This window comes from Pyxicephalus adspersus, chromosome 10 (genome assembly GCF_032062135.1).
Source record: "Pyxicephalus adspersus chromosome 10, UCB_Pads_2.0, whole genome shotgun sequence".
Classification (NCBI taxonomy): Eukaryota; Metazoa; Chordata; class Amphibia; order Anura; family Pyxicephalidae; genus Pyxicephalus; species Pyxicephalus adspersus.
Window position 1 is genome coordinate 2,371,829 of NC_092867.1, and position 24,541 is coordinate 2,396,369.

General features: G+C 40.2%; 1 protein-coding gene across 1 annotated transcript in view; it reads right to left on the reverse strand.

The window, feature by feature from the left end:
* Positions 1-24,541, reverse strand: part of LOC140339858 (VPS10 domain-containing receptor SorCS1-like) — a 299,984-nt gene that overhangs the window by 57,500 nt on the left and 217,943 nt on the right. The window contains 1 exon segment of the mRNA XM_072424760.1: positions 20,267-20,361. Coding sequence (XP_072280861.1) covers positions 20,267-20,361 — 95 coding nt within the window.

Genomic DNA, 24,541 nt, shown 5'->3' on the forward strand with positions numbered 1-24,541 from the left:
AAACTCAGGAATCATGGCAGGGAGATTCTGAGAGATATGAGACAACAGAGGAACGGTCAGCCTACCAGGTTCCATCATGGTGCTTGTCCTGAGGGTGGACCATGGCTACATAATGTGTTTCTACTATCTTTGGTATATGTTCCTGAATTCTTACACCTGCTGTGCTCATTATGATGGGTTCAATCACCTTTGTGCCAACTTCCTGGGTCTGTACATTCACCTTGCTAATTATGAAGAGTTCCCTCTATCTCTGCTATAAATGTCTTTATTTTCTATTATAACAAGGACCTGAGACATGCAGGTGAGCAGGAAACCATTAAAAATTAAGGAATTATGGCAGGGAGTTCTTCCTGTTGGGGGATCCAAAGATATATAGGAAGCCAGGGGATATCTTAGCCTACCAGGTTCCATTGTGGTGGGTATATTGGTGGACCATAAACCTGTTGTGCCCATTATGAGGCCTTACCCCAAATCCCAGGCTAATTTTCTGAATCTGTGCACTTATCCTGCCCATTATGTGGGGTTACTACTATCTCTGCTGGAAATTTCTTTATTTTCTATTATGGAGAATGTAACAGGAGAGTGGGAAACATGTAAAGGTGAGTAGGAAATTATGGCAGGGAGAGTTCACAAGGAGCCAGGAGATATCTCAGCCCACCAAGTTCCATCATGGTGGATTATCAGATGGTGGACCATGGCTGCATAATGTCATTCCACCATCCCTGTGCTGAGTCCATAGGTTCCCACCCCTGCTGGGCTTATTTTGAGAAGCTTTCACCATCCCCATGCTAAGCTCCTTGGTCTGTTCACTTACCATTATGCACGGACCCTTATAACTGAGGAATTATGGCAGGAAGATCTCTGTTGGGGGGTCAAAGATATGTTGGAAGTCTGAGGGATCTCTCAGCCTAACAGGTTCTACCTAATAAAATATCACTTTTAGTTTTCTTAATGAACAATTTTTAAGACCAGACACACAAAGTGTATAAAGAAGCCTTATCCAACCTATTTTCTCCAGAAGAATCCATAAAAATTGATTTAGCTCTCAGGGAGCCCCTGCTAGAATAAATTCATTGGAAAAATGCTCTTTACATTAGTAGCATGCAGAACATCCCTCTTACTGTGGTTGCCTGAAATAGGTTCATTATATACAAGTAAAAAGATCACTGGGGTCATGGCTGTGGTCCTGCCAGATGGGATTGGACCCTAAGCTATGCAGACAATATTAGATGGAGGGAACCCCCTGCCAGCCTTTGGAGGAATCTTAGAGTTCCACAGTTTCACTGTTTAGGAATTTCTGGCATAGAGATGTTTTTTGGTGTCCATTTCCTGTAATGTTTTTCCAAAGAAAGGGGTGTTATTTATGCCGATAAGTAAAAAATAATTTAAAAAAAAATCACAAAGCATTTTGTGGTCCCCACTATTACAATTGCAGCAATTATATATAGACAGGGCCTCTTTAAGTTCACCTGAACAAAGTGGGATCAAACTCGTTGCACTCATTTAATGGTCACTGACAGCCAGGTTTCCTTATGAAACACGTTCAGAATGAGCCGTGTATGACCCCTCTCTCCAGCAAAGGCGAATGTTCAATATTGAAATTAAATATTAGTTTGGAATCGTTCGGAAGAGCCAATATTTGTATAAGTTGTACTGATTCCGGGAGATTATTTCTGAGCGGACTGAAATCTGAAAAAATGCACGTTTCTCATATAATGTGCCAAATTCAAATATAACACACTGTGACAATTTATCACATTCCGGGTACTATACTTGAGAATAAGAAGAGATTAAAAAAAGGAGAAGGGATAAGAAAGGGGTAGAAGGGAGGGATAAGAGAAAGGAGTGGAGTAAGGATTATAAGAAGGGAGGATAGTAAGGATTAAGGATTATAAAAGGATCCTTTCCATCGACTAATCACTGCACGATGCATGAATGAGCACTGTACATACAGCGTCGTTCTGCTACTTGCAGAGGGGAGGGGGAAAACGACGGAGCGCCCCCCCCCGCTGCACGCTTTCCTCCTTCCCTAGCATTCCAATCGTTCGCCGTTCATCGTCCGTGGATCCGCCAGAACGGTTGTTCGGATGACTTTAGATTCTCTTCCCTGAGCTGTTTATCGGGCGAGCACCATTGGAAGTGTGTACGTAGCTTTAGGAGTGGGAGAGGGGAGATATTAAGATTTAAGACAAAGAGATAAGTAAAGGATGTTGTGGAAAGTACAAGAAGGGAGTGTGGAAAGATAAAAGAGAAGGGAAGAGAAAGGAATGAGAGACTGGATTGGATAAAGAGATAAGAGAATGGAGTGAATAGGAAAAATAAGACAAAGGAATAAGAAAGTAAGCGTAGGAAACAATAAGAAAAGCGAGAGGGTGAGGGATATATAAGGAAGAAGGAAACAAATAAGTCAAAACAAAAAAATAAGGCAAAAAATGTAAAACATGAAAGGGGAGTATGGGGGAAATAGGGAACAAACACATGGAAAGCAGGAGAGGTGATGAGCAATTAAAGGAAAATGCAGGGTTATTGTATTCTCCCATTTTCTAAGCCTGCAGAAGATTTTTCTAGCAACAAATAAATATTCCACAAACCTGGATCTAAAGTCTTTCACCCACTCAGTGGCTGTTTACCAGTGACACAAGGAGCGCCCTTGGATAAAATAGGTTAAAAGAATTTTATACTCTTTAATGACCAGCGGCATGTTCGTATAATTGCGTTCCCAGTAATAACAGCCGACGGTCATACCTCAGGGCTCAACGCGGCGATGTAGCGGTTCTATTTGAAGAATCGCTGTGATGTGTCAATAAACATGATGCGTCATTTTAATAGGTTGCAAAATGTTCCATTAATGAGCTTGTGGGTGAAGCCTAAAACTTTCCTTCCGATAAAAACGGTTAGAATTGAACTTAAAAGATTCTGCTCTGCGCATCTCCGTGCTGCGTTTGCAAAGGGAATCTGATAATAAAAAGGGGGTCAGTTCGCAGCAGAAAGAATCTTTTTATTTTTATTTTTTTCCCATCAAACGAGAGAGTTGTAATTTGAACTCAAAACATCCTGTGTTGTCTTCTCAAGATACACAGAGAAAGCCTTGGATTTATCAAAGCCGGAACTTCAAAACTGTTTTCCTTGTATGTTGTTGGCTGTATTATTTACTATAGACGATTGCAGAAGAAAGACTCAAAGATCATCAGACAATGCTGACCCGATGCTAGTACAAATTCTCCGAATTCATTTCCATAATGACAGAGACAACCTTATTATAAGGTGCAGAATATAATTAGTTGCAGAAGCTACCAAATAATTAGGAGGGAAATAAAGCTGTCAGCAAACACTTATATTCCGTATATTACACTACATATTCGGGGATGCATAAATAAGGCCTAGAACACATAGGTGTGTCTAGAAATCACTGGGCTCCTCCAAACTTTGGATGGACAAAATTGTGAGGTCTTTGCAAGTGGTTGTAACCAGTGAGGTAGGTGGTTTTTTAACTTGGGTAGGTTTAGCTTTACAAAATACTTAAAATTACAAATCAGCAGGTGGTAAGGACAGGAGATGCCCCTTCTGCATTAACCCGACTTAATTGCCTTATCATCCTAGTGAAGAAGCTGAGCTGCGTATGTTGAACAAGACAAAGAAGTAAAAAGGAAGATGGCGGTGCCCTATGATGGAAAGAGGATAGGTGAGTCACAGAGCTCCAGCACTAGGAACAGGGATATAGGACAGGCACCAGGTAGGAAGGTGTTCAGGTCAGGAAGCATGAAGGGGGTGTTTAGGTTCTTCATAAGGCCGGTGGAGTTAAGAATAGCTACCAGATAGCAAAGGTTTAGGAACAAGGCAGTGTTAGCCACGGTAGGTGGAACGTGGAAGGTGGAATGAAGAACAAAAGTGGTAGGAAGAAGGGAGAGCGTTTAGGTTTGGCACAAGGCTAGCAGGCTGAGATTGGGCAAGGGGACAGTTAAGAAGGAGTAAAAGTTAGGCATCAAGAAGGGTGAGAGGGGTTAGAGCACAAGGTAAGGCCTTGAGGTTAGATACTAGGAAGGTTAGCAGGGGGTAAGAATTTTACCAAAGTGGGGGGTGGGGTGAGTTAGCCACCAAACAGAAAGGGATTAAGATCAGGAATATGCCATTGGAGGTCAGGTTAAGCACATGGTAGAAAAAAGTTAAAATTAGGTACCAAGAAAAGGGGTTGGTATGGCTAGGATAGTGGTTATGGTCAAGCAATAAAAAGGATGTTAAGGATAAGATAGGAAATAGATAAATTTGAGCACTAGATAGGGGGTTATGGTCAAGCACTAAAAAGAAGGGGGGGAGGTTAAAGCTTGGAACACTACAAGCAGATTGTTAGATACCAGGTAGGATGTGAAATTTAGGCACCAAATGGGGGGTGTTAGGGTTAGGTACCAGATCAAAAAAGCTTAGGGTTAGCACAAATCTCTGTCTTTTTCTTGATAACATACCATAATTTATACTACCTTGAAAAGCCCCCCATCACAAAATCATGCAAGTCCATACGGGGGAACTATAACACCTCCTTATACATTCTACAAAATGCTTTGTAATATATATTCACAAATATATTCACGTAAAAATTGCTTTGCTATATTTTACCTCCTGCTCAGACAAGGAAATATTCCTTTGTGATAATAATATTACCCTTAATTATCTTTGTTTTAAAATCCACTGCCGAGTTCCATTTAACAAAGTTATTAAGCGTCAGGAAAATTGGTATGTATGTCTAACCGTTCCCAGCTCTCTGTCTGCTCACAGAGCGGCGGGAAGAGGGAAAAAATGAGAAAAAGCCTTTTGGGACTTTCACACATGGCCCTAAATTATTCATGTTCAAATATCTGGAATTGGCACAGATATTATTAATAGCATTTAATTATGCTTTGTAATATAATTAATAGTTTGGGCTACATACATGAAGTTCTAAAATGCTTTGATTAGTGTCTTAATGAAATATTTGGACTTCACTTCAACCGGAGCTTGTAAGACAAAATGGCTTGAAATCACATTACCTTCTGGGCATATGGATTAATTATTTAAGAGATTCAGAGCAAGTTTAAGGCTGTTTCTTATTCCTTTTTAGTTGGGATATTATTAGAAAAATTACATTTAATTCCCAGCTGACTTTTTTTTTTTATGCCTGGATCTGCAAGAGCTTGATGACTTGACTTAGTTCATATTCAAACTTTAAAATAGACTTAGATCTGCATAGGAATAATTAGTTTTTTTTTTACAGCCACCGTTTTTAACCATGATTCGTCTTTTAAATCAAATAGTTTTATTTCTGAACCTTTCATTGTTTGATTACTGGCCGATGACCTGGGCCCAAATGAAGTGGGTTAAATAATGATGGACACGGGACTAAGACATGGGGAATCTGACATTCCGTCAAACATTCCCTGGTGGAAATCAATTACTTCCTTGAAGTACATGGACCTGAAAGATTGATCTAGATGAAATAACTACTTTTCTAGTTGGAAGTTTGGTAAATCTTAGTTTTAAATGCAGTTTATTTCTCTATCAAGTCTATTTAAAAATAGATTTGTTAGTAGAGTGCTGGGCCAACAACTGGAGGGATAACATTTTAAATCCACGTTTTAAATAAAGCTATCAGTCAGCCAGGACTACCCGTAGGGGGTCCCTGAAGAAGGTCTATGGAAAAGATTAATGTACCTAAAATATAACGTGAACTCAGCATATTTTTTTTGCATCTAAGGTCACCAAATCTCCAACACCAATCAGTGCTCAACTTGTACAAGAACTTTGAAAAGCTTTTTTCAGCTAAATTACATTTAGATGTGGAATTTTTACAATATGTATCGAAGACCATTGCAATGGAAAGGGAATGTGGAGAAATGCTGACTTCCTATGCATTTAAAGAGGTGAACGAACCCAAACTCTGGACACTAATTCACATACAACTCTCGTACAACCCTTCACTATGCTATGAGATGTTGTTTGACCAACATTGACCAGCATCTAGGGAGCCCCACTGAAAGTGGCTTAAAGGAGCTTCAAGAGGTTAGAAGCACTGAGCTGTCTCCTATCAATATGCTTCTTGCAGCACAGCTGAGCTCTTCTTCTTGCTCCTCCACTCACTATTCCATTTTGAGCTTTGCTGTATTGCAAGAGTCAGATACCAAAACAGTTTACATTCACCTGCAGATCAGGGATTGCAGAGCTGGGTTATTTTGTGTTGTGTACCAGGAGTTCAGCTTTAAGTGTTATTAAGGGAATGGTACTGTAAGGCCGAAGTATAAAACCAGTACTCACCAGACCCCCAATCTAACGCCACTCTCTTCACCTATAGCAAGCCCCCACTCAGCCTTGGGAGACTCTCTCCCAGCACACAGTTCCCCCCGGGTCTTCTGTGTGCAAAGAATGGTGTCTAGCGAAGGACTGACAGAGGACCAGGACCCCACATATAATGCAGTACCACGGTTTCATAATACTGAGGTCATTCAAGGGGAAGCAGTCAACCAGAAGAGGTATCCAAGGGCAAGACAAGTTGGGGGTCACAGGAAAAATGGTCACTTCAGTTGTGCACAGCCTCAGAGTATGTGCTGGGGATGCCGAAAGTACATTTCAGGCTGCACGACTAAAGGGAAAGCAGGAGATGCTGCTATTTCTCTGTGACATGGCTGTAAAGAATAGACAAAGTGTAATACTGGGATGGCACACAGCTGATTGCCATCCAGATAAGTGTTCCCTTATAGGTATTCATCTATTCTCAAATTACCAGTGAATTTATTACATTGCAAAACACAATAAAAACAGTTTCTTCCCGCCCAGATGCATATGCCGTAGTTGTGCCACTTGTTTAGCCTTCAATGTTGATAGGTCTAAACCCCCACACAGTGTAATGCCAGTGAATAAGCCAGATGTCAATGCTGTTTTCAATGCGACCTACTTATTATTGTTTCTCCAAAACTGCTGGCTATCCCGCGACTTACACAATCGTTTTATTTTCTAACATTACAATTTATTTCTGCTGTGGCGGGAAAGGCTGCACCCCGCTTTGCTTCAATGGAAGGAGATTAAAGGGAATTGTTGGTCCAAGTAGCGGCAACTGTGATGTCTTCCACTGATGTTTGCTTCTTGCTCTAATAAGATGAAATACTGTCGACAAGCATCTTCTGCGAATGGATTCTTTTGTCTTATTAAAATCTTTCCAGAATAAAAAAAACTGAACGGCATCAAAAGATTTGAGCAAGATGGTAAAATCTCAGGCATGCAAAAGATGCAGGCGGATGTCTACAAGATATCAACTTTCATTTGGAACGAGTGCTCTTCTTGTGATTAAAGAGGAACTGAGCTGTCACTGAATGCATCTTCTCAGGTTTGCACAAAAGGAATATTCTTTCATGTAAATGTAACTCTTATCCAATCACAGCTCTTTCCTATAAAAGTTAAATGTATATTATGTAAGATATTGGGTGAATCTTGTGATCATTTCAGTCTCTGATCTGAATGTGTCAGTGGCCAAAGTTAATTGATGTTCATTTGTTTTTAGATCTGTTGCATAATCCGTAGTCCAACATTCATGGATCCAATGGCTTAATATAATACTTGGACCAGGACTGAACTTTCCTAGGCCTTCCAGGAAGGCCACTTCAACCAAATGAGTAAAGAGTTGTAGGCAAGTAAGTATTCCCCCACCAATCCACTTCTCTTTGATCTTTACTGAGTGGCCCTACCCATCAAAACACATTTGCAAAGACAATATCCTGGCTAGGTGCTCTCCCTGCACCAACCTTGCACTGCACCAATGCCTCATCCAGTTGCATTTCTATGCCACGCTCATGGTGGCCTTCACCAATCCAGTGGAATTTTGAGCAAAGGCTGTAATGTCCTTGGCAAGAACAGAGGGTAAGTATTTTAGTAGGTGGGCAGCACTCCATATAAAAAATCTTTAAACTAAACAATATTAATAGTATAAAAGAACCATCAGGTCATAGTTTGGGCATTAATGGAATTATGGCCTCTTAAAGGAAAGTCTTACACTGACATTGGTTTTGGATGTGCACAAATTGCAGCTAGCTACCTTGAAGAAATTATAAGCCTAAGTGATCTACATGTGGTTCATTACACTATGTGCTGGTGTGAATGGCATGCAAGCTGTTTTATAAGTCATTGCATTGCTTTTAGGCACGTCACTTGTCTATATCAGTGTTTCTCAACATTTTTAACATGGTGGAACCATTAAAAAACCCTTTCAGGAACCCCCTCCTATAATTATTATATCCACTGTGGCAGCACAGTGACTCAGAGGTTAGCATTCTGGCCTTTGCAGTACTAGCTCCCAGGTTGGAATCTCGGCCAGGACACTATCTGCATGGAGTTTGCAGGTTCTCCCAGTGTTTATGTGGGTTTCCTCTGGGTAATCCCGTTTCCTCTCACATCCCAAAAACATGCAGTTAGGTTAATTGGCTTCCCCCAAAATTGCCCTTAGACTGTGAAAATGACATGTGACAATGGTAGGGACATTAGATTGTGAGCTGCTTTGAGGGACAGCTAGTCACATGACTATGGACTTTGTAGAGCACTGCGTAATATGTCGGCGCTATATAAAAAATGGATAGTAATGATAACAATATCCTCAGCTCACAGTATATAAGTTGGAAGATCTTCTGTTGCTGGCTATTGGGAAAAATGTCACCCATGCAGATAGACAAAATGACTATTGGTGTCTGTTAAACTGACCAGAAAGGTACAACCTGCTTGTTGCTCCTAGTAATCTCTGGAGAAACCTTAGAGAACCATATTGCAAAGCATTATGTTGCATCAAAATGTGCTGAACCTAACAATTCAGCAAACATCCAAGAAAAGAAGCCAGCACATCCAAACATAAAGTAGTTTAATGAACTTTTTAGGGCCATAAGGGACCCCTTTGTGAAGGCACTGAAACAGAACAATCTGTTTCTCTGCCTTGACAAAAGAAACCCTTGTGGCTCAATACCAATAGAACTTAAGTAAACTACTTTTCTTCTTCACCTTTAAATGTGCTGGCTACATTATTTTTTCTATTGGAGATGGGAGAGAAGACTTAACCTAGCTGTAATTCCAGTAAATGAACTGCTGCCCCCATTTACATTTAAAAAGCCGTCAGTTGATGGGTATTCCTGATTTTAACATTTGCCTCAGTTCGGCTGAATAGACCTTGAACTGAACTCTAGCACGTCCGAGCAACACTAGTTTAAAGGATGAGCAGATGTCTTACAGTTTCGTTCTCAGTAAGACATCTGCCTGTGCTTAAGGCTCCATACAGATACTAGATTTCTATTACGAATCATGAACGATCGTCTTAGGTGAGTGTCTAGTGTTAGGAAGATATCATACAGCAATGTTCCATGTTGGATTGCCAAATGATGGTCCACTAAAAACTAATGTTGTCTGCAGTTGGGAAGGACTCAGTGAAATGCCCAGTGGGTGCCCCGCTGTGTCCTCCTCTATAGACAAAGCCCTACTGTTGCTGGAAACTAGTGATCATTGATAACACAGCTCAACAAAAAATGTTTCACTTGCCAAAGATTTTTCAATATATTTAGTGTATTTCATGTCTGCTGAATCCAGAAATCACATCAGTTTATTTGAATTGGCTCTAGTTCTTTTGATACAGGAATCGGAATAGACCAACAACAAATGTTAACACAGCATAATATTATTATCTTTTTTTACACCGATGTTTTGCATTTTATATATTAAATGTAGCATTTATTTTCATGAAACTTTAATTTGCCTTCTTTTTATTCATACATTTTTTTTCTTTTTAAACAGAAATTTGAGTTCTTCAAGAAGAAGTTGTATAAATGACTCTAATGTATTTTGCTACATTTGTGGTGAATATTCTCAGCAAAAACAGAGAAGAAACTGAACAGAATTTGTGAAACAAGCATATCTTGTATATTTTTGTATTAAACCGGGGGTCCAAGATAAGTATTGGGCCCCCCATATGGTTTGCAAAACTTGTGTAGAGTGTCTACGTCAGGGGAAAAATGGAAAACTGAAAAGTGTGAAATTAGGTGTACCTATGGTATGGGGAGAGCCCAGAAATCATCATCATGATTGTAATTTTTGTGCTGTGATTGTAAAAGGTTTCAATCATTATAAGAAAAACAAGTGGGAGTACGGTGATATGGAATCAGCAAGACGACCTGTGCCGCATGGTGCTGATGTTCCCATAGCAGTGTTCAGTCCCTGATATTCCTGTATCCAACATGGAGGATATACAGGGAGTGTAACTAAGGAGTTAGCAGTGGAAGTGAATATGAAGTGAATATGTTTCATCAAACCAGCAGTTCTCCCAAGAAGAGCTCAATGATTTAATACGTGACCATATCTAGTTAATTTTTGCTTAATTTTCATGTTTCATTAGTTTTCTATGAGGTTATTATTGAGGTAATTATTTATGACAAACTATACATTATTAACTAATAATGTATAGTGTTTACTATAACTAAACATTATTTTACAAACTAGAGCCAATCTAGCAAAACCAATACAAACATAATCTAAAATTACTTCAATCTGTTTGGCAAGAAAATGTTTGTTGACCAGTGTAATTGTTTCCAGCAACAATTCCTGGGTGTTCCACTTACCTCTTCCTTGCTAAAATGCCAGCCCTTCTCTTTTGCACATGAGGGCAGTTCTGACCCTTGGCTCTTCCAGGTTTAATCTGCATCGCCCTTCCCACCGGCCAAGCAGGAGATAGCTTCTTGATAGCCCTTGGCTATTTAGCTGACACAGGGCTCAGTGTTGTTACTACTTCCGAGCCCCCTAGGTCTGCTGAACTTTTTTCTGCTCAGTTGCTGCCATTGTTTGCTTGTTCATCTCCTGTGCTAACCCTTTGTTATACAGTCTGATGTTCCCTTGTCTGTTGTGCAGTGCTTGTCTTGCTGTTATAGTCTCCCCAGTGTTTTCCTGTATAACTTGCCTTCCCCTCCGCCTTTGGGGCCCCCTGTGCCACCCATGCTTCAAGTCTCTCCTGATATCCCGTGTCCCAGTAATTCCATGACTCCTGTCACCTCTGTCTCATTGTCGCCCTCTGATACTGGTTTTGTTTCTGACCTTCTTTGTTTGCTGGCTGTCTCAACCTCAGCCATACTTGAATACTCTTGCCTTCTGATTGGGTACTTTGCTCTGTTCTTTCACCCTGGTATGTCCAAGGACTGCAACCTGGTACCAGTCTGCAGCGCAACACCATCACCACTAGGGGCTACGTAGAAGACAAGGCTGATACTTAGACTTTGCGCCTTGGCCTTTCTTAGGGTCCACACTACAACTGAGCAATACACAGTGCCCCCTAGTGGTTCCATCTATCTTAGTGTGATATTGAGCTTTTGGATAAGTATGTGTGACTACCCAAAGGGGATCTGGGGTCAATAGCCATGTAATATATTGCAGTGTCATAATGGGAGATAGTAGTGTAAATCAAGCAGTTTAGGAGAGATTGAGAGAGGTGGGGGGAAGGTCTTTGTCCATGCAGGTGTATGATCAGTGGACTTCCTGAATTCTTTCTGAGGAGCAAGATGACCACACATGCTCCACATACTATGTATGAGCATTGCAGAGAGTCTTAGAATTTCTGCAAATCACTGGAGATTGGATATCTATTGCCCTACATCCCTCTGCCCATCTATAATGAGAACCTAAAAGGAAAAGATAGTGGCAGTCACGGCTGTTTTCAATTGAAAAAGACATTTTTCAAAATGACCTCTAGTCAGATATAATCCCATTGAAAAAGAGGTTAAGATATAATGCACAGATTTGCCATATTTAGTAAATTGTAACTTTCTAGAGCATTTAGGTAGCAGTTTAGTTTCAAACTCTTAGCTCGCTCTATGTTCCTGACGTAGCATTAAAAGTAATATTATAGTCAATTTTCTGAAAAGTATAGCTAAAATGAAATTCTTTTTCACTTGAATTATGACATGTCCCTCTCCCCTCTCTTCTCCCCACTTTCTTGAGCTTATAACAATTTCTTTTTTTTGTATTTGTTCAGGATGAAATACAACAGATATTGATATGTTTAGTTTAATTGTATTATTTTCGATGGAAGGCTTGGCTCCCATCCCAGAACGGCACAGAGCTCCCTTGAAGGTAAATTACATATTATTCCGTGGTGTAGCCACTGAAACTCAGGCACCCAAATTCACTGTAGGGATGAAACGAGCAAATGACTGATCTGGTATCAAAATGCATATGGATCGGTATGGCTTCTCAAAAAAGTACTAGACAATAAAATGTGACTGCCACCATTAAAATGCTTTCATGTGCACTACTACTTTATGACTATAGTACAGATTGGTGTGTGTTTGAAATCCTATCTGAACATAATCTAAACTGGATAGGATGCAAATCATGTTTTAATTTTAGGAATAATGACCTCCGAGGATTTTGAATTGATTAGGACCAATTATATCAATTATACCAATTATTGAATAGGACTATATAATCAATTATATAGACCAAAATAAATACAGAAATGTTGTGAAAATGGTACCCTCCATTGCCTGTACTCCTTTAGTGAAATCTCTCATAATTTATAAATCTGTTACCTTTCTCCATGAAGTAGCATCCCATCATTTGGAGAGAGCAGGACACCCTCATATTGGACATGGTAGGTATGCAAGACCCACAAACTCAAACTTAGAGACCCGGAGTCCTTTAAAGTTTCAGGAGGACCTTATGTGGTTTGATTTTCTGGCATTTAGCACTGTTTTTCTCAACCTTTTTACCCCAGAGGAATCCTAAAAATAATTTTCAGGTGTTGGAGAACAAAATAGTAATTCAATGAGAAAAATTCCATATACATTAGTGGTCAATGAGTTACCTAAGTGGTGCTTCATAATTCCACCTTTACAGACAGGTAGAGATTTTTGGCATCATGCCACTGATTCTGACAAGGGGTGTTAGAACCAATACTAGATAGGCACCCTCTGATGAAAGATTACTCAGTACGGCTCAAGGAATCCCAGGAATCATTGGGGGAACTTTATGGAATTTCACTTCCATGGAATCCTAGATGAGAGTGGCTGATCTATCACAACTAAAATATTGGTGTTGTATGGACCAACCTTTCAAAGCCTCATTCATAACAGCATCCAAATAAAAGTAAAGTCACATATCACTTACCTGGAACCCTAGCTCCATGGAACTCTAGATAAGATGGGGTGATCTAGCACCAAAAGCAACTAAAAAATTGGTGTTGGATAAACTGACCTTTTAAAGTCTAATTCATAAAAGCATCAATAAGAAAGCAATGCCATTAGCCACTTCCATAGAACCCTAGAGGTCCATAGAGGAGATCCAGATTGGTGTTGGGTGGACTCAGGTTTTAAAGTTTCATTTATAACAGTTTCAATATGAAAGCAGTGCTATTAGCCACTTTCATGGAGCCCTAGTGGTCTGTGGAGGAGATCCATAGTGGTGTTGGATGGACTCACCTTTTAAAGTCTCATTTATAACAGCTTCAATATGAAAGCAAAGCCATTAGCCACTACCATGGAACCCTACGGGTCCATGGAGTCAGAGTTCCACTTACATAGCTCCATGGAACCCTATTTGAGATTACCTGATAACTAAAATATTGTTGTTGGATGGACCGACCTGTCAAAGCCTCATTCATAACAATGGAAGCTTAGATGAGATTGGCTGATCTAGCACAACTAAAATTTTGGTTTTGGATGGACTGACCTTTCAAACCCACTTCATTACAGCATCAGAATGAAAGGCTCAGGGTTGCAATTTGTTTTAGAGTTTCCTCAGAAACATCTCCTGACTCTTTTTCAAGAGTCTGATCTATATGATTCCTATTGTAGCACCTTTATCCTACAGGCCTTATTTAAATGTTCTGGATGGGTCTTCTGTCTCATTCTATCTTGTCGACCTACCCCTTCCATCAGAACTTAGTAAAGCCATTGTACATTTTTAAAATGCCATTACTTGAACGGCACGATTAGTATTTCACAATTGACAGGTTCCCTTTACATGTGATTGGAACTCTTTTTAAGGCACAAATCTTTATTTTTACTTTTTTTCTCTCATATGTAGGTCATCATGTCATGTGTGAGGATCAATGTCTCACTGCTGCAGCTTTTAACTATTTTTCTCTGAAATTCTTTGCAAGATAATGGGTCCTTCAGTTTCTAATTGCAACCTTAACTGTTGACACATGTTATATATTATGAAGGTGTCAGATTTTTCTCAGAACATATTCATGTTGCAGTTTAGCAGCTACCAAAGTTAGGTAAAAACAGACTTTTTGAAAATCCAGTATTTGAATAGACTTAGTCATAAGCCATTGAATTTCAAGTAATAGACACATGGGAGAACTCAGTGATGTATGATTATTGGCCATGTCATTTTTACCCCAGAGGTGCAATTGAAATAAATTTCAGCTTGTATGGAACCCCTGCAATAAGTAATATTCATCTTCAGTGAGAAGAATTACACTTACATTGGTGGCCATTAGGTGAACCCAGTCATTGTTCATAATTTCAACTTTACAGACAGTAAAAAGGTTATTTGGCTTTGCTAAGTGGTTTTGAACCCAAAACTTTTAGGTAACATCTGATAAAAGCTCAGGGAACCTTTAGTAACCCTGAGAGAAAACTTAAGGTTCCATTGGACTCTGGTTGAAAATGGCCGATTTATGGTATTGGGAGGCTGCTCATTCCTTCCACATTCCAAAACATTAGAGCAGAGCATTGAGGTCACTTGGGTCTATTATAGTACAGTATTTTCTGGAGTATAAGATGACTTTTTAACCCCAAAAAAGTCGGGGTCGTTTTATACGCCGGGTACCGGTACTTACCTGAAGCTTGCTTCACGTCCGGCGTCCCCGCGAGTCGAGTCCCCGCGAGTCCTGTGCAGCTTGCGAGAGCCTGCACAGGAGGACGTGCACAGGAGGACAGGAGCCTGGATTTGCTCTCCACTAGAACACGCCCATTCATTAAAAAGGAACGCGCCCATTCATTCCTTAGAGGAGTGTGGAGCAGTGTAGGCTCCTCCTGTATCCCTCCTCCAATTACTAGTACTGTACTGTTCCTTCTGCCTCTCAGTTCTTGCACAATAGCGAGATCTGACAGGCAGAAGGAACAGTACAATACTGGGCGTATAACACGACCCCCAATTGATTGGTTAGAGTGGGGGGTCGTCTTATATGTCCAGTCGCCTTATACGCCGGAAAATACGGTAATAAGAAATAAAATCTGGAACCTTGGTTTGCTGCCTCCTCTCCAGCAGCAATCTTAGTTTGCATGTTGCAAGACTACAGGTTTACTACTTGATAGGTTCTAGTGCCATGTTGTGCTCTGGTACTCCGGCATGAACTAATATTTTTAACATTGTTCAAGTTAAATGTCTGAATCAAGCAGCTCTTGGAAATTCCTATTGGTAGATCTCAACTTTTTTGACATCTCAAAATGTTTCCCTTACTTTCTGGCCAAGTGACAATGGACACCAAGCCAAATAGAGATGGAAATCTCCTCCCCACCACCCCACAAATGGATATATCTTTGGCTTCATGTACATTTTAGGACAGGTGGGTAACTCAGTGCCCACTCTCCCAACCAAGGTTCAATTTAGTGTCCCTTCATTCACCTTGGGGCCAGTAGTATATTTGTAAATCAGAGAGCTTTTCATGAAATCCATTCCATGTTTAGTGATAGCAGTCATAAACGGACGGATGGACACGAAGCCTTAAGTGAAGTAAATAAGTTAAGCTTTCATTTTCGTACCATGTACTGTACCCAAAGATTCTTCCTTGTTAGACTCTTGTTGATTTAAAGCATCGGATTAATGTCAGTGTTCCATCCTTTGGGAAAGATGCATCTGTAGAATGGATGAAGCTGTACATATCTTCTAGTAATTTTTCAAGATAAATGATGCAGGGAAGGACAACACAAAGAAATAGACATACTTGCAAGTTCTGCTTTTGATAAATGACAAAACAACAGGACTGCGTGGTGCAGCAAGCTGTGACCTGGCAGGTGTCGGGAAGAGGAAATGGTTTTCACTGCAAGTGAATCAGTGTTCCAGGTGCTTCAGATTAGCTAATATAATAATGAGATTGTAAGAAGAGCTAAGAAAAAACGCATTTCACTTTGAAGCCCTGTGAAGATACAAAATAACTAATTTGCAGCCAAAACAGTATTGGAGATGGCCTGCTTGTATGGCGCCTGGGCTGTGTATTTACTATATTGATTTAGATAATGCTGAACCTTTTATTCTGCAACAAATATGGTGTTCTTCTGATCTCTAATATCTCCACTTTAGTGACATATTGGAGGCAATTTTGCAGAGTGAGCCACTTATCCTACAAGAACGTTTTTGTCCTATAGGAGGAAACATTAGGTCAAGACTGGAAATGATAGACCATATGATTATGGGTGAAACTGGGTGATCCAGTAAACCTAAAATGGATCTGGTCCAGGATTGAAACCATTTGCCAAATAATAGCAAACTATTTTAAAAAATCGATTCCAGGTTTGCAGTCTTGTAGAACTTTAATATGTGGGGTCCATACTGTAATTGTTGGCCTTGGTACCCAAGGGCCATAATGCTGCAAATTATCAGGAAAACATAATTAACAAAAGTTGACAGCACAATGCCAAGTCTAATTTTGGTCTCCTTCAAGAGTTTATGGCTTTTCTATCCAGGTTTTACATCCAACATATATTGCTTCCTCTTTAATCCCTTCTTCCCATTGCATTTTTCATTTATCTTTTGGGCATTTTTGATTTGGCTTTTTTTTGGTTGATTCAGGATGACATTACCAACCCCATCCAAGACATCCCAAAAATTAATAACATGAAAATACAAGAAATGGTAGAACATATAGTTGGTTAGGCATTATCATTGCTTCCTTTCACCTTTAGGATACAGCACCAAATAATTTTGGAGGAATGTTTGCTCTTGTGTTTATGGGATCTAGGTTTTTGCTCCATAAGTACCTAGATATTTCAAATTCACTGAAGGAGATCTTTTGGTTTGCCATAAGTCCATTATGGCACCTTTATGCCAGGTTGGTGGTAAAGACTGATTGGAAGCACAGAGCCCCGTTGGATACCTATGTCACGTATGCCAGGAGGCTTTGGGCTGCTCCATCTACCCATGCCTGAGCTCGGAACCTTTACCTGAAATGCAATAAAAAAAGTACCAATCACATGCATGTGCAGTGAGATCAGCATTTTTTTTCCATTTACACCAAGATACGTCACTGATTTTATGCCTGCACATGTGAGGTTGGGTGACTTAGGCAGAAAAACGAAGGAGATGGTGGCACCTGATGTTTCCTTCGTGCCATAACGAAGAAAGAATGGTGGAGGACAGAATCGATGGCAGGTGTGGAGGGATCTGGAGGCACTGCAGAAGTAAAGGTAAGTGCTGTTTTTTTTTATTTAACTGACAGTTCCTCTTGAAACCTCAAACAGATGTCCAATGGACATCAAATGATTCAGTGTTCAATGAAAAGGGGAGGACAAACGAGTGGCATCCTTATGTTCTCTTCAACATATATGTGCACAGTGGTAATATTGTAGCATGAAATGTCCGATTTCCGATGAGAGAGAGAGAATAGATAATATTTATTTTATTTCTATCAATTATTTAGATGATTGACATGGCTACACTTATCTCTCAGGCTCCACCTATCTGTAACACATTTTGGCTTGGCATTTCTCCCTGAAATGGTGTCACCCTGCTACTGTTGGCATCTATATTTATTCCCATACAGCCTGCAGCAGGAAATCATGAAACTATCACTCTGGATAAAGCTATATAAGTTGCAGTCCCCCAGTTCTTTCCTCTGGAGTCCTTGACAATTACGTGAAAACTGAAGGTTATTGAATGTGGCGTGATTCACCCAAAACTAGGATACTGGCTGAGGACAGACTTCCCCTTAAACAGTTTTTGTCTCTGCTGCTCTTGTGATACCTCATCCACTGATGTAGCTAAATATATAATAATTATAGTTCTCGTGTATTTCTCCCCTTTAAATTGCAATTTATGCCGTACAAGCAGGATTTAATTAGCTAAAGCACCAATTTTGTGAACATGTTTACAATAACGTTGGCAAGTGTTTTAAGCTCTTCATAGCAGCCTTATAATTTTGCTGACCGTATTTCATCAGTGTCTTTTTTAAAAAGCTGATTATTAAAGTCATCAATGAAAGTCATTACCTGATAAAGTGCAAGGGCGCCATAAAGGCAACTTATTCTCCATGAATAAAGGTGATTTAATATGGCCGGATTTACATTGTTGTGTTGGGGTAATTATTATGCTCATTGGTGTCTTTCAATCTCCAAGGCATCCCAACGAACCTTGCTGATGGGCCTGTATTGTAAATAAGAATTCTTTCGGACAAAATGTGGCCCTGGACATATAAAAGTGGGGGCCACAAATATACAGTTCCCTTCACCAATGCCATTTTGACAGATGGGGGTGTAGAGATGGTGAGGGCTCTTGGCACTTGCCAAGCTTGTCCTAATGTAAAACCAAATTGTAGGGCTGGCAAATGCGTCTTATGCACTGTTCGGTTGCGTCAGTGATGCACCATTTCAGTGCATTAGGCCTCCTTAAAGCAGAACAATCATAAAAAAATGAAACCTTTACTTCTGAACAGCCCTCAATCCCTCAACAATTGGCTTCCAGTGGATTCTTTATTCATCGGGGCGCGGAGGAACCAGCAGACGGCGTCATCTTCATCTGTATTCTTCCGGCTTCTGCTTACGTCACCCCATTACACAATGCTCAGTTGTGAAATCAGGTGACGTTCCTTATCGTAAATGTAAAAAAGTGTCAATCTCACATCCTATACATGTTCCCTATGTTGGGCATGTGCAGAAGGAGCAACCCAAAGCCTCCTGGGATACATGAACAAGGTATACCGGGGAGCTGCAGGCTTCCCATTCTTTCTTTACTGCCATGGCCGTAACGGCAGAAAGGGAGGACGCTCCTCTTTTTTTTTTCTAAATTTTTAATGTTTGGGGAACCAAAAATGTAAATTTTTCACTTTATATCCAAGGTAAACTGTGCTTTGGATGTTCTGAATCCAATTTATTGTCTTGGCTTAACCCAACAGACCTTTAGCCTAACTACAAGCAAAATCAAGCAACACTAAAGCATCCCCTAAGGGTTCCATATGACCACTTTGCTTTTGTTTCAGTGACTCCAGTGTTGTAACGTTGGCAAATATTGTTTGCAATGTGATCCAATAAATCAACGTGCATTGGCTGGTTTGATGAATGTCATTTAGTAGCATGGACACATTCTTTACAGTACCTTAGGTAGAGCGTACTTGGGCAGTTTCATCTGTGCAAATGGTTCCCTCTTGACGTTCCTTATCGTAAATGTAAAAAAGTGTCAATCTCACATCCTATACATGTTCCCTATGTTGGGCATGTGCAGAAGGAGCAACCCAAAGCCTCTTGGGATACATGACCAAGGTATACCGGGGAGCTGCAGGCTTCCCATTCTTTCTTTACTGCCTTGGCCGTAACGGCAGAAAGGGAGGACGCTCCTCTTTTTTTTTCTAAATTTTTAATGTTTGGGGAACCAAAAATGTAAATTTTTCACTTTATATCCTTTTATATAAAGTAAAAATGTGGTGATAGGTTCACTTGCACAACCTAATGCACACTATTGTATGTGTGGTAACCTGCAAAGGTGCTGTCCTAAAGTGATCCAGCCTATCCCTCATGGCTTTTCTTTGCTTTAAACTGGTTTTAAATTCTCAGTAAAGTCTATGGGAATGCAAAGCCAACTGGAAGTGATACAACTGCAGGTCAGAAATGAGGCAACTACAGGGCAATTTCATCTAAGGGGTCGTTCCCTTTGACAACGACCAGCCATATAAATGCTCGCCAGTATTTACCCTTACTGCCCTATACTTCCCCTAGATTCAAATAGCAAAGAGCCTGTATACAACGTGCATAGTGGGCATTAGCTGTCCATTGTGTGGAATTTTATGGTCCACAGTTTATCGTCCCAAGTGATTGGAAAGGTAAAGTGTGCTTTGGATGTTCTGAATCCAATTTATTGTCTTGGTTTAACCCAACAGACCTTTAGCCTAACTACAAGCAAAATCAAGCAACACTAAAGCATCCCCTAAGGGTTCCACATGACCACTTTGCTTTTGTTTCAGTGACTCCAGTGTTGTAACATTGGCAAATATTGTTTGCAATGTGATCCAATAAATCAACGTGCATTGGCTGGATTGATGAATGTCATTTAGTAGCATGGACACATTCTTTACAGTACCTTAGGTAGAGCGTACTTGGGCAGTTTCATCTGTGCAAATGGTTCCCTCTTGTAGGACACTTAGTAATGAGGGCGCCCTCCGGAGGTCAGCTGTGTAAAAAAAAGAATAGAAAAGAGTCATTGATCTGATAGAAAATTTAGTGGCATAGTGATCACCTGATCAGAACCCAATCAGCTTGGTTTCTTATTATTGGGAACCTGAGCTGTCAGTAACTGGCTGAACTTAGAGCCATTAGCTGCCCAGGAAATCAAACTGGTGTAGGTGGGAAGGGGTAATTTGGTAGGCAATGTAAAATACTTATTAAGCGTCTTTCTGCAACAGCCATTGGAAATGCTCTCCTCAATATGTTTGTTTAACTGGCATTGAGGGATGTACTCTTGTGTGCAGGGACAGTTTGCATAGAAAAATGTTCACCTGTTAACTATCCTGGCAATCCGAGCCAGTTTTAGGGCAGGGCGTACTGGGTAATAGCTCATCTCCCTTACCATCTCCGAGGCTTCCATTTACAGAATGACAGGGATTACAGGGAGCTGGAATGCTGTGCATTTGGGGCCCCCATTTCATATTTGCCCAGGGGTGCAGGAAGCTTGAATCTTGTGCATTGTAGGCCCCCATATTTGCCCAGATCCCCATTTCATCCTCAGCCAACCATGTTCGCAAAGATACGTCACATCTTGTTGGTGCAAAATTTAACAAGGTGGGTGCAACGTCAAGCAGTTTTATTTTCACATACAAAAGCTTTGTGAATCTGACTCATTGATTGCACACAATGGACAATCTGCAGTCTCTACTGATGTTAAACTCCTTCAATGCCCCTGGTAGCCAAAAACTGTGTGGTTCAGGCTTTATGTGACATTAAGGCAGCAGATTTTAATTCTTGGCGAGAACATTATAATTTATTTACTCAAATTAAGAATATTGTTTGGCTTTGCTGCCATTGAGTCCCATTGACCTCTATGAAGTGCTGATTATTCTGATCCGGTCCATTTTTGGATGTTATTGGCCATGAAAGCGTTATTATAAAAGATCACAGTCAGCGTGAAAACCAGGTCATTGCTGTTGCTGTATTTGCAGAATCTTTGATGACTGGTAATCACCGTGCATTAGCAATCAGTAAAAGGAGAGAGATCTATGGAGCCAGTAGATTAGAAGGCAATACAAGTGCACAAATCTCTAAATGAGGGGATTATGGGATTTTTTTTTATCTGGTAATTATTTTTTTTAAATAAATTCTGCAAAAATCAGGTTGTAAAGAGTTGAGCATTAGAGCTGGCAGAAGAGAGACCAAAACCCTCCCAAAAAGTAGCAAGCATAGAGAGTTGGGCTTAAAGAGACCCTGTCACCAAGTAAAGAAAATGCAGATGAAAGCACAGACAAGTTTTTCAAATGATTGTTTTTCCTTTTTGTAAATCAGATTTTATTTTATTGCAATGTGCCTTTGATTTATCTATAATGTTTCAAAATGCCCTAACACAGCCCCCACTCCTTGCATGTTCCAGAGGTCCCCTCTGTGATCCGCAGTGATATATAAATAAATATAGTATAAATATTTTATATGTTGGACTGAAAGCTTTCTACAAAACGGCTGGGAGAGCAGGAAATGGAAATACTATATAGAATTGCTGGAATGATAGCCCCATTGCTGGGGCTGCCTAAATCACATCCAAGATGGCGGCACCCAATGGTAGTCTGAGGAATTTTCAGTGTCTCCACCGGTAAATAACATCCCTAAATTATGTTCAAATCATCTTATGGGAAGAATGTTTTTTAAATAAATGGTCTGATCATTTTTTAATCAACCTCTGATTACTATATTTCCAATTGTGAGACACAAATGTTTAACTCTTCCTCATACCCACATTATGCCAGTCACAAAATATCGAACTCTTTGCTCAGATATTGAAAAGCTAACTTCACACAAAATTGATGTTTTTGCTGTTGGAGTCCAGTGTGTTATATTACTTCCTGTGCATTGATTGCCATTCCTCCATATTCTTGTATTGGTTTCCCAGAAACAGCAAAAATCTCCACAATGGAGATCACAGACAGAAATCAATCACAGGATCTAATCATTCAAATTGTATTGAGAATTGGATAGCTTTGCTTAGGGAAAAATGGTTTAGACTAAAGGCTAGAAAACTAAGATGGGGTCCCTTCAATTTTGATTGAGTTCTATGAGATCTGAGAATAAAAAATCACGTGGGTAAAATTAAAATACAGCTTTTTGAACTTAGCCTATAGGGCAGACGTTCTCTTCTTACCCCAGAAGAACATCTAAAATTATTTTCAGGTCTCAATGAACATGGCTAAAATAAACTCAATACATGCCACTGGGAAACATTCTTCTTAATGACTCGTTTCATTGGTGGTGATTAGGAAGAATGTTTCCATTACAATAGTGGTATGCATGGCACACTTAAATAGAGCTAAAATGATCTCTGGTGGCACCATGTTGGCTGTTGTGAACCATGAAGGCACCAAAAATGGGAGGCCAATCATCCACAGCTCAAGGAACCCTTAGGAACCTATGGAGGAATTTCAAGGCTCCACAGAACCCTGGTCATAAATGGCTAAGTATATAATGAACACTCGAATGGAATGTTTCTTAACAATATATATATATCATTTTGTCCAATGAAAGTGCTTATTAGTTCTATTTGAATAGCTTCAGCTAATAATAAACACATTCCAAAAATAGTTGCACTGTAAAAAGTTACCATCTCCAATGTCCCCAGCAATGTCACCCTAGCTGTCCAACTCGTCTTTTCTTCCAGCAATCCATCGGTAAGAGTTCTGGTGACTATATAACGAGAAAAGGAGAGTTTAAAATACAGCCATTTAAACTCCCCTTTTCTCGTTATATACTGATTGGCTGTGATTGTGTTCACTGATTGGTCAAGGATAGAAGGTGCAACATTAAATGAGCCCCCATTGTTGGAACTTCAGACGTTCAAAGTGGTTACACAGTTTGCCAAGTTGTACAAAGCTGTGGTTGTTTCTTCTATCTACTATTCCTAGTCCATTGGAACTATTTGTAGGATTTTTTGTTTTTATCTTCAAACAACATTGGATGGGCCCCAACAGAATGTTCTAGAGTTTTATTTTAACATTGAGCAAATATAGCAAAATAGAATGTTCCTTAAATAGCAGATGAACATTTGTTAGAGAAAAAATAGAAACATTAAAAGTCTCAGTTACAGTCATGTTGGAGTTGGGGGACCTTCTTTGATGTTGGGTGAACCTGAAATTTAGTCAGGCTTACTACGGGACTCTAGTCATGCCATGGCATGATGGCATCGCAACTTGTAACTCCCATCACAAAGTCAAAAGATTCAAACTGACTTTAGGGCCCTGGTCCAGCAACAGGACTCGCCAGACATCAGTCCTCCAACCTAACCCCGCACTCCTATAACCTATAGCAAGCTCCCTATAGCAAGACTAGTTGCATTTCCCAGCACACGGGTGGCTTCTGGGGAAGGGCTGACAGAGGACCAGAAGCCGGCAGATAATGCAGTACCAAGATTCCAACAGAGACAAGTCCAGAATACAGAGCCAGAGATCATACACAGGTAATCAGTCAACAAGACGAGGTGCATAAGGGCAAAAAACAAGCAGAGTTACAAAAGGTCGGTCCAGGCAGAGTACAATATCAGGGTCAGCAAGAGTAAATCAGATTAATACACACCAGCAGCAAGTCAGCCCAGCTTACACTACAACAGGCCCTGGTGACTGGGAGCAGAGAGGCGATAAAGTCCCAGCAGCCAATGGCAGTGCAGGATAGAACCAGGGACTAATCTGCCTCCAAAATCCCCTTCAGCTGTGCACAGCCTCAGAGTATGTGCTGGGGATGCTGACCAAATACTGCATGGCTAAAGGGAAGCAGGGGCTGCAGCTATTTCTTTGTTCTCCTTGCAGCTGCAAATGACATCGCTGGACAGAGTAAACCGTGTTTGATACTCCGGTGGAGCACAGCATGGGATTACCAGACAGATAAGCATCTCCTAACACGGACCATCCAGCATGGATGTGCTGCCATGATTGGTATGGTCAGGAAGTGGGATTGGCCGGATCACCAGGTATTTAAAACTAGGGGAAAAGAATGTATTTCCTAGGGTTTACATATACGTGAGGCTCATTTCCCAAATCAGGATGAAGATACTTATTTTTTAAAGAGTTATTATTTTCAGTTGAATCCAAAGGAATAATAAAATTATAGTCATTTTTATCCTTTCTTGGACCCCCCAAACTCTGACAATGGTGGCCTCCATA